This window comes from Podarcis melisellensis, assembly GCF_964234715.1.
Source record: "Podarcis melisellensis genome assembly, chromosome: 6".
NCBI lineage: Eukaryota > Metazoa > Chordata > Lepidosauria > Squamata > Lacertidae > Podarcis > Podarcis melisellensis.
The window spans coordinates 7,936,865-7,952,689 of record NC_138538.1 but is presented as its reverse complement, the minus strand read 5'-3'; the positions used below and the strand labels follow the sequence as shown (position 1 = coordinate 7,952,689).

General features: G+C 47.9%; 1 protein-coding gene across 2 annotated transcripts in view; it reads right to left on the bottom strand.

The window, feature by feature from the left end:
- CHRNA4 (cholinergic receptor nicotinic alpha 4 subunit) overlaps positions 1-14,751 on the bottom strand; it is a 75,115-nt gene extending 60,364 nt beyond the window's left edge. For both annotated transcript variants that reach the window (XM_081916883.1, XM_081916884.1), the window contains exons 1-2: positions 14,463-14,751; positions 5,944-6,095 (exon numbers count right to left, since the gene is read on the bottom strand). In XM_081916883.1, the coding sequence (XP_081773009.1) occupies positions 5,944-6,095; positions 14,463-14,586 (276 nt within the window). In that variant the 5' untranslated portion in view covers positions 14,587-14,751. The remainder of the gene's footprint in view (positions 1-5,943; positions 6,096-14,462) is intronic.
- Positions 14,752-15,825: the final 1,074 nt, after the last annotated feature.

The window sequence follows — 15,825 nt, the reverse complement described above, 5'->3', positions numbered from 1 at the left end:
AGAAACTGGAGCAGCTGTGCAGACCAAAGAGGGAGATCCCAGGGCCGTGCTTGCCTTAAGTGAGGCAAGCCACACACCCTGAGCCAGCCGATTGGCTGGCTCAGGGGATGACGCGGCCCGAGGATTCCCCTGACCGCGCGGGGGCTGGAAGCCGGTGTCCGCACGCGTGTTGGGGGTGTGAAGCCCGCAATACCACCTCCTCCTGATGTCGGAAGTGGCTTTGTGGCAGATCACAGTGGTGTTCACATGTTTCATTCAACGAAGGTACGATTTGTATACTTAAGTAGTTGAGCTGCACACTTGTAGCATGTGTGGCAGAGCTGTAAATGTGAAAATGGCCCAGTCACTGCATACACCAATGCTGGGCTAGTGTGTCTTATGTGTTGGATTGCTCCCCAAGTCTGATGAGGATATATTTAGGAGGACTATCTAATCCACTCTTCAGCATAGAGGTGAAACGCCCATCTCTCCTCCTTCCTGTATAGATCCCAAGGAACGAGCTCATGTAAGAAGACACACCCTACAATTACGCAGCGTGGCGTTGAGCTACTACAGAGCAGCCGTGCTTCAGCTGGGGGAAGGAAAGCTTTTGCATGGCTTCAGTCGTGGCTGTGGCACGGTGAGCTTCCTTTAAAAAGGTTGTTCTGAAGCTATTATCTGAAAAGTCTGCCCGTCGAGCGATGAATCATCCCTTGCCCATATATAAAGGTCATTATAATCATAGGACAAATTGATGCGAAGGTACATAAATTTGCCTTTATCATTCCCGCCTTTGCCTGGGAATATCTGAGTGTAAGGCAACATTACATAAAATGCCAGCCATCGTTCTGCAACCATCAGTCATTGAGGTTAAAGCGGGGGGGGGGGGTATTCCAGCTGTGTGGGCTACAGACTAGTCCTCCGATCTAAGCTAGACCACACATTGGAAGTAAAGGCTCTTGTGATGGAATGCACCTATACAGTGGTACCTTGGTTCTGAAGCTTAATCCGTTCCGGAAGTCCGTTCCAAAACCAAAGCATTCCAAAACCAAGATGCACTTTCCTATACAGAGTAATGCAAAACGGATTAATCTGGTCCAGACTTCTAAAAACAACCCCTAAAACAGCAATTTAGCATGAATTTTACTATCTAACGAGGCCATTGATCCATAAAATGAAAGCAATAAACAATGTACCTCGGGTTACAGACGCTTCAGGTTACAGACTCTGCGAACCCAGAAATAGTACCTCGGGTTAAGAACTTTGCTTCAGGATGAGAACAAAAATTGTGCGGCAGCGGCGGGGCGGTAGTGGGAGGCCCCATCAGCTAAAGTGGTGTCTCAGGTTAAGAACAGTTTCGGGTTAAGAAGGGACCTCCGGAACGAATTAAGTTCTTAACCCGAGGTACCACTGTACTGCAGTCACACAATCAACTGAACTGGGTTCCACACAGTCACAAAAAAGATAGCCACAACAACAACGCAAAATAAATAGCAAAAACAGACAGACCTCAGCGTAACACTCAAAATGGAAGTGTGAAACACTCAGATCAGAAGCATAACACTCAAAATGGAGCACATTCAGCTTCTTAAAAAAGTTCGCAAACCGGAACACTTACTTCCGGGTTTGCAGTGTTTGGGTTCCAAGTTGTTTGAGTACCAAGGCGTTTGAGAACCAAGGTACCACTGTATATTAAAGGTCTTTCCATTTATACGGAAGGGGGGCATGTCTTCTTCACCTTCGCTACAATATATCCATTTATTTCCAATTGTCAATGTCAAAAGGGACTAAAATCTATAAAATTCATAGAAAATCAACGTGCCAATTTGCTCAATTTCTCTAGGACTCCATGACACCTCCCCTGTCCTCCATAATCCCTCAAGCAAGGTGTCAAGACCCTAATCCTGTCAAATCACTCTGCCAAGCCTTTCCTCCAGGCAATGCCAGTACATGGACCATTGTCTTCTCATTACCGGTACTCAGGATGTGCTTATCTGCACATATCTCCAGCTCTGCATATTCCCCCCTCCCTCCTCCATATGTTAATCCTGTGTAACCCAACCTCTTCTTAATGTATTTATGATGTAATCTGTGTAACCCAACCTCTTCTTAATGTATTCATGATGTAACTGGGATGTATTTTGCACTGTATCCTGGGGCATGGAGGGAAGTTTCAAAAGTTCATGTCACCCCTTTCTCGCTGTTCAATCTCGCCTTGAACCTGTTGCGCAATAAACTTGGATCTTCTGCAGCTTGCTCCTGTCTCCGGCTGAGCTCATTTTCCTCCGCAGGGACCCGCAGACTTAGTCCGACGAGCTGGGTGGCAGAGCAGCCTCGCACCCAGATTTTACCGTAACACCATACAGTAGTATGGATTAAGCCAAACTTTCTCCCTAAGATGGCAAGTTTCTAGGCAGAAGGGTTTGGGGTATTTTTGTATGGAAGAGCATTCAGCCATATCATGTTCCACCCCATCTCCAGCAGCTCAAACACAGTTCCCATACCAAACTACTAGAAGTGATATTTGCTGTGCAGTTCTAAAAAGCAGGGTGGGACCTCTCACATACAAGCCCATTTAAACCAGCATCCTTGAGGGCGTTTAGCTGTGCATTTGCTAATGATCATAGTTTTACAGACACTGGTTGCCTCTGGCTTTTAAGAGAACAGCCAGGTCACTTCCCCTCCACCACCCACCCCACCTTTGAGTCCATTTCCAATTAACTCTCCCAAGTTACTCAACATCCTATACATAATATATGACAGAGCAGTTTGGTGCAAAGAGCAAATGAACAATCCTCTCCGATGAGCTCATTAACTGTCTCAAGGCATCTCCCCTTGTGTGCCATCAGAAAGGCAATGTCAATAAAGCTCAGCTCCTGCGACACCAAATCATCTCTGCCATCACCTTGGCCTGCTTCCCTATACTCAGCAACTCTCATGAGGAAGCCTGCTTTGGTCGGGGTCTATTAGTAAATAGCTCAAATCAAATCCATTATGCAAATCTGATTAAAGCTAAGTTTGCTCAAAGCAAAGTATTGGATCATTCATAATTTCAACTGCACTCTTTTTGGGAGAGAGGAGGAATAGAGCCCATTGTAGCCTTTGCAACCAGTTGACAGCAAGCCTATGATCATTGTTCATAGGATTGCTTTGGCCTTATTGTTGTTTGACCTTACTGTGGGTTAAACTATTTGTCCTTCTAGCCCAGGGGTCAGCAGACTTTTTCAGCAGGGGGCCGGTCCACTGTCCCTCAGACCATGTGGGGGGGGGGGCCGGACTATATTTTTTTTGGGGGGGGAATGAACAAATTCTTATGCTCCACAAATAACCCAGAGATTCGTTTTAAATAAAAGCACACATTCTACTCATGTAAAAACATCAGACAGGCCCCACAAATAACCCAGAAATGCATTTTACATAAAAGGACACATTCTGCTCATGTAAAAACACGCTGATTCCCAGACTGCCTGCGAGCTGGATTTAGAAGGCGATTAGGCTGGATCTGACCCCCGGGCCTTAGTTTGCCTACCCATGTTCTAGCCCATGGTGATGGTACCTATTGAGACTGCTGGGGCAGAAAGCAGGGAACCCAATGGTAGACGAAGCTGCTACCACTGCCTTCCATCCCATAATTTTTCTACTCTGACTACCAACAGCTCTTTGGGATCCCAGGCAGGGAGAGATCATTCCCATCCCCTGCCTTGTCCCCTGTTGCCAGATGAAGAACTCGAGTTCGAGTTTCAGTTTTTGCCAGAGTCTTTGATGCATCCATCAGAGCAGCACCTGGGCAAGGCAAGGGCTGAAGGCACTGCAGGTGAATTACGGGGCTAAGTCTGAGCTGAGATCTTGATCCGACGAGTGACACACACCCTATTACTTCCTTCTGAAGAGCAGGGCAGGAACAAGACAAAGCATAGCCAATGACAAGCATCCAAGGACTGGGAAAGCAAGCTAGAACTCCTGCAAGTTTGTTGGGCCTTGTTCACCTCCATGCTGCTGTCTCCATGTTTTTGGAGATGGAAATGGAGTTGATGGAGATGGAGTCAGTGCTGGTTCAGAATCTGGCTTACTATCAGCACCTCCACAGAAGGAGGAGGCACCTTCCTGGCAGGAGGAAATGTTGGTGGCTCCAATTTAGGAGATGTCCAATAACACAGAGGCAACCCCTGTCCTCTGTCAACCTACTTGGACACACACACACCCCGGGATCCTCCTCCTGACTCCCTGAAACACTGGCCCTCTCCTCCAGCTCACACATTTCCTGATTTCACCTCTATCATCCCGCTAGGACCTTCTCCCTGGTCTCCTCCTACTGCTCCTCGGGATCTGACTGGGCGAAGTTAGAGGGGCAGGGGGCAACTGCTCTGCCTGAATCAAGTAAATAAACAAATTACTCAACTAAAAGTCAAAATAATTAGAATATTTGAAATCGAAATGCTCACTGAGGTCACGTGGATGATATTGTGTCGCAATCTAGTGGCGCAACTGGCAATCCGGCTGAGCAATAGGCGTGGCTTCCACAAACCGACCAATTGCATTTTGGGTAGCTCAGTCCTGCCCCCCTCCAACATAAATCCCATACCCATCCATGACATCTCCATGGGGCTCATGAAATGACCTGCTAATCAGAGATGCCACAGAAAGAACCCAGAATCTTCTGCATGCAAAACAGATTGGTTGAATCCATGCTGTTCTGTTTTGGTTGCAATGGTTTCCCCCCGCCCTCATAATCACAACTTTTAAACTTGCTTTTAGAACTATTTGATTATAATGTTGTAACCCCAACCCCCAGAAGCTTGTGGCGGAAACTGGATAAGAAATATTACGGATAAATAGATGTTCTACTACTGAGCTACTGTCCCTGTTGCATAGTGAGTTTGGTTGATTGGCACCCAATAAGGCCACGACTGGGGGTGGGATTCAGACTCCGACATCTGTGTCCACATTGGATTCAGACACAGACTCTGTCATTTTAGGTCTCGATAATAAATCAAAACTAATTCCTTACATAGAAAACGTGTTAAGGACTAGCAGAGGAGATAATAGCCTGTGTTAAAAGAAGACCAGCTGTGCCTAGTTACATATTCTCCAGGCTACTACAATAGGAAGGGAATTTGTGGGGAACTGCTGTGTTGCAGCTGTTAGGGCTGGAGGTTTTCTCAGTACTTTAAAAAAGACAAAGTATGTCCTGTCCATTTGTTATGGATAACAAGGTCCTCAACATGCCCCGCACCTACTCAATTTTCTCCTCTCATCAATTATCGGCCACTTACTCAGAGAGTTTAATGGATGAGTGAGGATTTGCATCCAAGTCTCCCGAATCAAACCACTGTACCACACGGATTCACTTTTTAACACTCTGCGTTTGAATGCTCTGGATTTGCAGGGAGCCGATAGCAGTGGCATAGCGAGGGTCGCTGATGCCCGGGGCTAGCAAATTGCCACAGGAGCACTCTCCCACCTGAACCAAGCAGGGCCTTGCTGCACCACCTGCCTGCCCATGCAGGAGGGAACCCAGCCGGCCAATGTTGCCCTTGGCAGGCGAATTCTTCCAGCACCCAGGTAGAGGAGTGCCAGGCTGGGTAGTGCTGGGGTCGCCCCTTGCCCACCTCCCTCCATGCAAGCCCAGGCTGCTCTGCCACCTTTGCCAGGGTGGGACAGGGATCCCTGTGAAAGTCAGTGCTGGGGGGCACTTGATTGCACCCCCCTCAGAATTTTGCACCCAGAGCCATGACCCCCCCCCCATTGCCCCATGCTACGCCACTGGCCGCATGCAAATTTGGAACGACAAAGCATAAATGTCCAAATGCAAATTCACATCTGGGAGACCCCAAGCGATCGCTTCTTCCACGTCCCCCTCCACTCACACAGTATTAATCCATTAGTTAATTAATACCTTGCTTAACTGCCAAAGCAGCTTCCAGATTGTGCATGCACACACAGCCACTTCCTGGTTGTACTTACGACATCTATAAGCTGTGCAATGGACAGTCCAAAGCGCACAATGACCACGTCCGAAATATTGGCCACTGGCCGGGACCACTTGTTGTACCCAGAGAAGAGTTTCTTCAGGAGGCGCTCCTCTGCGTGGGCTCGGGTTTCGACGTGGCTGAATACTGCGGAGAGAGCAGAAAATTTGTGTGCACGTGTACCTAAATCATTTATTCAAAAATGGGATAACTATAAGAGATATTTACAGAATAATAACAGCGGTACAATATCTACGGCAGCGTTTGAATGACCCATGTCTAAACAAACTGTTAAGAAACAAGCAAAAAGGTACGAATTGTTGTAAGAAAATATTAGAAAATACAGAAAGAGTAAGGTAATATGATAAGTACATTCATCACCAGAAAGGTTCTATGCATGGGGAAAGGATAGGAAGTCTATTCTATGTTAGTAAAAAGATAGGAAGAAAGAGATTGCATAAACTTAATTTAAATTTAATTTAAGTAAACATATGTAAGATTATAGGGACGCGGGTGGCGCTGTGGGTTAAACCACAGAAACTAGGGCTTGCCGATCAGAAGGTCGGCGGTTTGAATCCCTGCGACGGGGTGAGCTCCCATTGCTTGGTCCCTGCTCCTGCCAACCTAGCAGTTTGAAAGCACGTCAAAGTGCAAGTAGATAAATAGGTACCACTCTGGTGGGAAGGTAAGAGGCATTTCCATTCACTGCTCTGGTTCGCCAGAAGTGGCTTAGTCATGCTGGCCACATGACCCAGAAGCTGTACACCGGCTCCCTCGGCCAATAAAGCGAGATGAGCGCCGCAACCCCAGAGTCGTCCGCGACTGGACCTCACGGTCGGGGGTCACTTTACCTTTATGTAAGATTATTAGTACACGATTGTTTTCATCTTGGTATATTGTGTATGTTACCTATGAATTTCAATAAAGTATTTAAAATGGGGGGGGACAAAACAAAACAAAACAAACATGTGTACCTAAAGTTATAAAATGGATAAGGGAAAGCACAGGTTTCTCTAAACTACTTCGTGCATGCTCTTCTGCCCTGGAGCTCAGTGAGATATACAGACCTTATTAGGCTCACAACAACCCTGGGAGGAGCAAGTTGAAAATGGCAGCTGCCCCACCCTTTTGTCTGCTACTGCCTGCTGGTCTTTTATGCAGGGCTGTGAAACTCAACTCGGCCATGAGCTCTTGGCTGGCTCATGGGTGTAGCTGAATGTGTGAATGGGCTCCACTGAAAACGCACCACATGGGAATTCTCTCTGTATTGTGGCAGCTCCATTCACTCAAACGTCTTGATGCTGCAGATGCCATGGGATGAATGGGTGCGGTACAGAGTTAGGGATGCGTTGGGGAATGCCTTCTTCACCAATGGGCCTGATTCGCAGCACATGTGGATCCTTCGAATTTCAGATCTCTGGGTTTTGCCCTGCGTTTCTCAGCTCAAAAGAATACTGCAAAATGCTTTTTAAAATGCATGTTTTAGAATAAAATGCAAGGTTTGAGAGCAAATACATTCAGAAGTGCATATTTTGTGAGGAAAATGTAATCAGAAATACCACATGAATATGAATTTGTGTGTGTTTCTTTTTAAAAATCACCATATGAATGCGTGTGAAATTGAAGTACCGTATTTTTCGCTCTATAAGATGCACCAGACCACAAGATGCACCTAGTTTTTGGAGGAGGAAAACAAGAAAAAAAATATTCTGAATCTCAGAAGCCAGAACAGCAAGAGGGATCGCTGCGCAGTGAAAGCAGCCATCCCTCTTGCTATTCTGGCTTCTGTGATAGCCGCTCAGCCTGCATTCACTCCATAAGACGCACACACATTTCCCCCTACTTTTTAGGAGGGAGAAAGTGAGTCTTATAGAGCAAAAAATACGGTAGATTGGGAAAAGGCTGATGCACCCATCCCTATACAGAAGTTATTTATCTGAGGATGTCTCTAGGAGAGTTCATTCACCCAGGCAAACCAATGCTTAATCATGTATTCTCACCACTCATTGACTGTATCACCAGGTATTGACTTGCATGTGTGAACCTGCCCTTCATTGGAGGGCACCAGAGGGCTGTGCACCGAATTATGCCAAGGCCTGAATTGGGTTGATTTTGGGGATCTGGGCACCATTTGAGTCCAGCGCTGAGGGCCTTCTGGCAGTTCCCTCATTGCGAGAAGTAAAGCTACAGGGAACCAGGCAGAGGGCCTTTTCAGTAGTGGCGCCCACCCTGTGGAACACGCTCCCACCAGATGTCAAAGAAATAAACAACTACCTGACATTCAGAAGACATCTGAAGGCAGCCCTATTCAGGGAGGTTTTTAATGTGACACATTTTAATGTACTTTTAATCTTTGTTGGAAGCCGCCCAGAGTGGCTGTGGAAACCCAGCCAGATGGGCGGGGTACAAATAATAAATTATTATTATTATTATTATTATTATTATTATTATTATTATGACAGCCCCAGGTTACTGCTGGTCAGGTCCCATGACCCAGAGTGATATGGGTCTGTCGCGGAGTGGGGGAGTGGGGGACGAGACAAGAGGAAAATGGTGGAAGGGCTGAGAGTAGAATGGACCTACCATGCCAGGTATGTTTTATTGGGAAAACATCGCAGTGGGGAGGTGGAAGACTTTGGGTGCAGGGTGCGGTCTTTCAGGCTTGGATGTGGGGTGTGGACTTTCTGGCCTGACCTGTCCTCCCAATGCCCTGGCCCCAGAAGCAGCACCGCATGGGATAGCATTCTCCCCATAGCAGCGGATAATTGGAGGATTCTCCCTTGTGGGGTGCTGGGTGGTGCTGCTTCCCAAGGCACCTCTCCTGCAGGGAAGGTGCTCACAAAGGATTGGCACCACACAAAAAGGGACTGCTCCACCTGCCAGCTGGTAAACAGAGGGTTCCATCATGTGGGGTGCGGGCTGCTGATCCTTCATGAAGGGCCTCCCTGCAGGGAACGCAGTTACGAATGATCAGCACCCCACAGAACTGAACCCTCCTGTTCTTGGTCTGGAAAGGGGAAGGAGATGCAGAGGGGCCTCCTCCTTCCTCCCCTCTACTCATTATGTTTAATTCGGGTTTTTAAAAACCCTAATTAGTCCCACCTCCAAATTGCTCTAGGGCTGGATATGGGGTGGAGTGGATGAACCCCCAGTCATATACCTCCCAAAAGATGACATGTTTATCCGAGTGCTTCTGGTTATACAGTAAACGGTGATTCTGGTGTTCACAAATAGTATGTGGTACAGCTCTTCCCGTGAAGGACTGTACCACCTCGAGCTCCAGAGTGGAGGAATGTTGGAATGCTCTGCCACTACAAAAGCATTTCCTGCATGAGAGAAGCTAGGAAGTCGGCATGGTGGAGGAGCTATGCTGAAACCCTTCTTCCTGACCTGCTTGCTTTCCACAGGCAGGGAATGTGTCCCTGTATGGAAGCTTCAAAGGTGGGATCCCACATCTGAGCCAGGAATCAGAAAGGGCTACGATCCAACACCAGAAACAAAATCATCTTAACTGCCAGGTGTCATCACAAGCAGGCAAACAGCCGCCTACAGCACTCTGGACAGATTCAGGGACTAATAGATGCCACACATGCCAAAAGCAAGCTTGAGAACTGGTGACTAGTTCACACAGCCTGTGAGTAGTCGCAGAATCATAGAACTGTAGAGTTGGAAGGGACCCTGAGGATCATCTAGTCTAACCCCCTGCAATGCAGGAATATGCGGCTGTCCCATACAGGGATCGAACCTGCAACCTTGACATCATCAGCACCATGCTTTCACCTGCTGAGCTATAAATACTGAAGGCAAACATGCCTAGATTCACCTCCCTTTTATGAATACACACTTACAGTGGTACCTCTGGTTAAGAACTTTATTCGTTCTGGAGGTCCGTTCTTAACCTGAAACTGTTCTTAACCTGAGGTACCACTTAAGCTAATGGGGCCTCCCGCTGCCGCCGCGCTATTTCTGTTCTCATCCTGAAGCAAAGTTCTTAACCCGAGGTACTATTTCTGGGTTAGCGTAGTCTGTAATCTGAAGCGTCTGTAACCTGAAGCGTCTGTAACCCGAGATACCACTGTACAACAGTTGTTTCATGTTTTATGTTCTATACCCTTTCCTGGTATCTTTCTCGATGCAGGGTGGGTTGTAACTATTTTTTAACAAATGGGATAAATTTTAGCTGAAAGCCAGTTGTGAATCATAACATCCTTGACTATTAAAGTCTTTCAAGGAAGTGGTAAGTTGCGATCAACGCATGTGCCGAATTTCCTGATCTTGAAAAGAATTACTAGGAAGCAAGCCCCATTGAACTCTCCGGAACATTTGCTATTTGTGTTGTTTTGGCTGTTACAAACAGCTAAGAAATAGTGGGAAGAGAAGTGGAGGAAAAGCAAGGACAGAGACCAGCAGAGTGTGTGTGTGTGTGTGTGTGTGTGTGTGTGGCCTTTTGTTCCAGTGTGTCCATTTTGCTACGTATCCAGGAAAGCTTCCCTTAGCCTATCAGGTGGAAAAGTAGATGTCGTGTTTTACATGTAAGTAAACATGTTTAAGGGGACACGGGTGGTGCTGTGGGTTAAACCACAGAGCCTAGGACTTGCCAATCAGAAGGTTGGCAGTTCGAATCCTGACGACAGGGTGAGCTCCCATTGCTCGGTCCCTGCTCCTGCCAACCTAGCAGTTCGAAAGCACGCCAGTGCAAGTAGATAAATAGGTACCACTCCAGCGGGAAGGTAAACGGTGTTTCCCTGCACTGCTCTGGTTCGCCAGAAGCGGCTTAGTCATGCTGGCCACATGACCCAGAAGCTGTACGCCGGCTCCCTTGGCCAATAAAGCGAGATGAGTGCCACAACCCCAGAGTTGGTCACGACTGGACCTAATGATCAGGGGTCCCTTTACCCTTTACCTTTAAGCAAGTTTAAAAGTGGGCTGTAAAAAAATTCCCAGGTTTGACACGGATTTTCTTTATGACCATAGGAAATTCCTTTTCTCCCAGTTTCAGTTCCTCATTGATAAAATAGTCTAGCTAGCCTACCTCGCAATGTTGTTTTTCTTTGGTGGGGACAAATACACGCAAGTGAGCATTTTGCAAATGTAAACAGGCCTCATAAATGATAAATATTCATAAGAAAATTAACCAATTTAGGATAGGGGGCAGGAACAAGGTTTCCAAGAATTCCTTTGATTTGGCCACCCTCCCCCAGTTCTTCTCCCCAAGCATTTATATCTGAATCAGATAATCAGCTCTCTGGGGTGAGATTTAAGTTAAGGCCAAGGCCCTCACTGGTTTGAAAAGTTTAAGGCTGCTGCAGAACCATTAAGGGAACTCTCTGAAGTGCATCTTAGTTTGTTTTGGGAAGCAAGCAAACAAATGAATAGAGTCCAGCTTGGCTCAGAAACTGCCAAGAAAAAAGGCTTTTGCAATCTTTACAGCCACCTTCCCAAGGCGAGGATGCAGTGGAGGGGGAAAGCCAAGATGTTTGGCACAGAGAGCCACTAAACCACTTCCATTTACATGGAGAAAGTGAACTCCTTAATGCCAATAAAACTGCTCCAGAGTAAGCAGGCAGCGGATTGCACAGCCACCGTTTCCACTAGTGCTCAGCAAAGATTTTCATGCTTTAGCCTGTCCTGGATTATATTATATTATATTATATTTTCTTTCTTTTTGAAGTGGAATGGGAAGGCTATATCTGGGGATAATAAGACACCCTAGAAGTAGAGAGGGAGAGAAAACAGGTGCTGAGAGGGAGGGAGGAAAAGAGAAACCAGACAATCAAAAAAGGGAATGACTTTTCACAAAAACCAGACTTTGCAACTAGGAGTGTAAATCAAATTAGCCCCAAGGTGGCTAATGAACTTGCCACTCCTTCTTGTGCTTTTCTGAATGTATTGAGATTGTTATTACGGTGCAAACAATATTTTCAACAGTCGTGCAGAAGTAGGACTGTATCCCCACCACATACATATTGCAGACTGGAGAGAAAGTTGAGGCTGGTAGTGGCATTTGTTGTTGTTTATTGTTCCTAGTAAGTTTCTTGCTGAGGTTAAGACTTCTCAGTTTATACTCTAAGGTGGGGTTTGAGGACCCTGCTCACACTGGCAAGGGCTGTGTCCTGCCTTCATGGCATCCTCTCTGACATCTAAACCCTGATACCTACTCCCAAAGTCACAGTAGCTGGCTGTGGTTGTTTAGCAGCCAATGCGCTCTGCACATGCTCCAGGGAGCCTATTCTCCAGCCATTCATCAGGTAAAGGTAAAGGGACCCCTGACCATTAGGAACAGTCATGACTGACTCTGGGGTTGTGGTGCTCATCTCGCTTTATTGGCCAAGGGAGCCGGCGTACATCTTGCGGGTCATGTGGCCAGCATGACAAAGCCGCTTCTGGCAAACCAGAGCAGTGCATGGAAACACCGTTTACCTTCCCGCTGGAGTGGTACCTATTTATCTACTTCCAGTTTGACCTGCTTTCGAACTGCTAGGTTGGCAGGAGCAGGGACTGAGCAACGGGAGCTCACCCCGTTGTGGGGATTCAAGCTGCCGACCTTCTGATTGGCAAGTCCTAGGCTCTGTGATTTAGCCCACAGTGCCACCCACGTCCCATTCATCAGGTAAATAAATAAACACATTCCAAAGCAGCGGTGGTTAAAAAGGCTGAACAATCTGTAATGCTCCTCAGACAGAGGGGTAAGTTAGCTCTCGTCTACCCCCCCTGCAAATTCAGTGGGACCTGAAAAAGGACAATATCAGCCACTTCCACATTTTGCTTTGCATGTGTCTCTCTTCACCTAGAGCTTGACTGAAGCCCAATCCTAGATCTCTGTTTCAACATGTGGTGTAAACCTCAAGGGAGTGCTGGTGAGGTGTAGCAGTCAAAGGGCTTGTCTATGCCAGCCTTGCCTAGCCTGGTGCTCCCTGGTTGTTTTTTAGACCACAAATCCCACCATTGCTGACCATTGGGGCTGGTGGGAGTTAAGTCCAGGGAAAGGAGCAGACGTCCTCTGTACACTAAAGGTCCTATGTTCAGGCTCTGACACCTGCAGTTGAAGGGAGCAGGTAGGAAGTGATGGGAGAGGCTCCTCTCTGCCTCCATCTGGAAAGATGGTCCCGTTCAGCCCTATATTGGGTTGATGGCCAAACCACTTGAGCTGAGATCAGGCAGTAGAGACTTATCCATAAGGGAGAATGAATCTCTCCGTCCCACAACTTCAGCCTAGCTGCTTTCTTCCTTACAACCGGTCGAGAGGGTGACCCTGGCTGCCAGGGTCCTCCTCAGTCTCAGTGTTAGAATCATGGGGTTTTAGACTGGGAAAGGGACAACAGCAGTCATCTAGTCTGATCTCCTGCAATGCAGGAATCTTTTTGCCCAATGTGGGGCTCAAACCCACAACCCTGCCATTAAGAGTCTCATGCTTCTGCCAACTGAGCTGCCCTGCCTTCTATATGCAGAAGCTCCCAGATTCAATCCCCAACATCTCCTGGTAGGGCAAGGCACTATTCCTTGCCTGAAACCTTGGAGAGCTACGGAACAGCATCAAAGTCTGGACTGGGCTGGATGGACGAATGGTCTCACACAGTATAAGGCAACTTCCTGTGTTCCTGACCTCGTACAACTCTGCAGGGAAGCCAAACTAACATTAATTGGCTTTATCTGTGGCTGTTCCTGGATTGCTCCCCCTCCCTCCCCTGTTGGTCTCCCTGCCCAGCATTCATAAGGGTCTCCTGCTGCCCCACCTTAGCTGGTTCTTATGGAGCTTTCTTTCTGGCTGAAACTCACAGGATGACCTTGACCCCTGTTGCTGCGTCCCAGCCTAATCTACCTCACAGGGTTGTTGTACGGATACAATGGGAAAAGGTTTGTGCGTTTGCTTGTGGGCTTCCCCGTGGGAAGGAAGACATCCAGACGAGGCAAGCTACATTCCGAGAGTCACTGTGTTTGAGGGGGCTGGGTTCTAATCTCTGCTCTGCCACAAGGCTGATGTGCTGACTTTGGACCAGTTTCGCCACATAGCCTCCCTCAGAGGGTTAGTGCTTTGGGGAGAAACTACCCTGAGTTTTGTTTTTAAAACGAACGGGAAAGGATTTATTGCAACATGAGAGCCACCGAGCATGTGCAAAGTACAATCTTTCCATACTGCTGACTAGCCCTGACCAACCCTTGCAAATATAATAATAATAATAATAATAATAATAATAATAATAATAATAAAGGGTTGTATCTACTCAGACTAGACGCATGAGAATTAACCAACCGAAGCCCATTAATTTCAATGGGTCTACTCTGAGTAGGAGTAGCACTGAATACACCCCCCCAGAGCACATTTATATGCCTCTAGCAAGAGGCAAACAATACTTCAAGCAGTTATCCCAAGGCGTTTAAAAGAAAGCAGGGATGAGGAGACGGAGGGGACAATTTTAGGAGAATTTCTCTTGCTGCAGAGCGACTGGCGCACGGGGCTTCTAGCCGGGGTGTGGGAGAGAGAAATCGGCACACACAAAAAAGCGTGGAACTTACCAGGGAAGAAGTTTGCGCAGAGCAGTAAGAGGAGATGCTCTTGAAGCGCGAGAAATCCCATTCTGGAGAGCCCTCGCCGACGCAAAGCCATCCCCCTCGCTCCGCTTTTGGTCAACGCACCCATTCCTTTCGCGTCAACTTCGGCCCCCTCGCCATCCTCGCCTGGTCCTGATCCATGGCTCCCCCGCTCGCCCGACCGCTCTGCCTTGAGCAAGAAAGAACCGGTGTCTGGGTCCGGGTCCCCCGCCTGCTTCACAGTACGTCCTCTCCAAACAAAAACAGAACCTCTCCCGGCCCTCTTGATCCTCCGGGTGGCCCCTCTCCGCCCGGATTCTCAGCGCTGCGCTGCGCAGCAGCAGCCCCCGAGCTCGGCGAGGTCGGTCTGCAACTGTTGGTCCCTTCCGCGAGATCCTCGATCTACTCAAGGCTGCTTCGCTGCCTTCGCCTCTTGCCTCCGCTGTCCTGCCTCTGCTGGGCTGGGCTGAGTTTTAGGGATGCGCTTCTCTCTCTTGCCACATCGAGATTGCCTCTCCCTTTTGACTTCTCTGCGCTCAGATTGGGCGGCGAAGGCGGGGGAAAGCCAGTGGCATCTCTCCCCTCCCCGGGCCGCTGTGGGCTTCACCAGGCGGGACCGACCCCCCCCCTTCCTCTTCTGAAGAGGGGAGGGGAGGGAGAGGAGGGGGGGAGGGAGGAGATCCCACGATTCCCACCACAAGCCACGCGCAATAACCCAGGAGAGAAGACCAGGGATTGTGTTGTTAAAGAACTGGGCGGGGAGCGGGGCGCTCCCAGAACTGGGGGTGGAAAGATATATATTATTCCTGTCCAGATTTACACCTCGCATACATAATTTCACGCTCCCCGCATCTTCTTTAAAGCTACAGTGGTACCTCGAGTTACATACGCTTCAGGTTACAGACTCCACTAACCCAGAAATAGTACTTCGGGCTAAGAACTTTGCTTCAGGATGAGAACACGGCGGCGGTGGTGGCAGGAGGCCCCATTAGCTAAAGTGGTACCTCAGGTTAAGAACAGTTTTAGGTTAAGAACGGACCTCCGGAACGAATTAAGTACTTAACCCGAGGTACCACTGTACTTCCTGCGCCGTTCCACCGATTAAAAAAAAAAAGATATATATAGAGAGAAATCTTGCAGTCTTAGGTTTTGATTGTTTTGCACTGGATGAGATGCGATCCTATGCATGTTTACTCAGAAGCAAATCCCGTCTGTTGACTCCGATGGGACTTACTCCCCGGTAAAAGTGTACAGGATTGCAGCTTTCCCGGATTCATCTTTTAACTCTGAATATTTGTTTATAGCAATCCCATGGGGCGGGGGGGGGGGGGTTGAAGCATAGGATTTG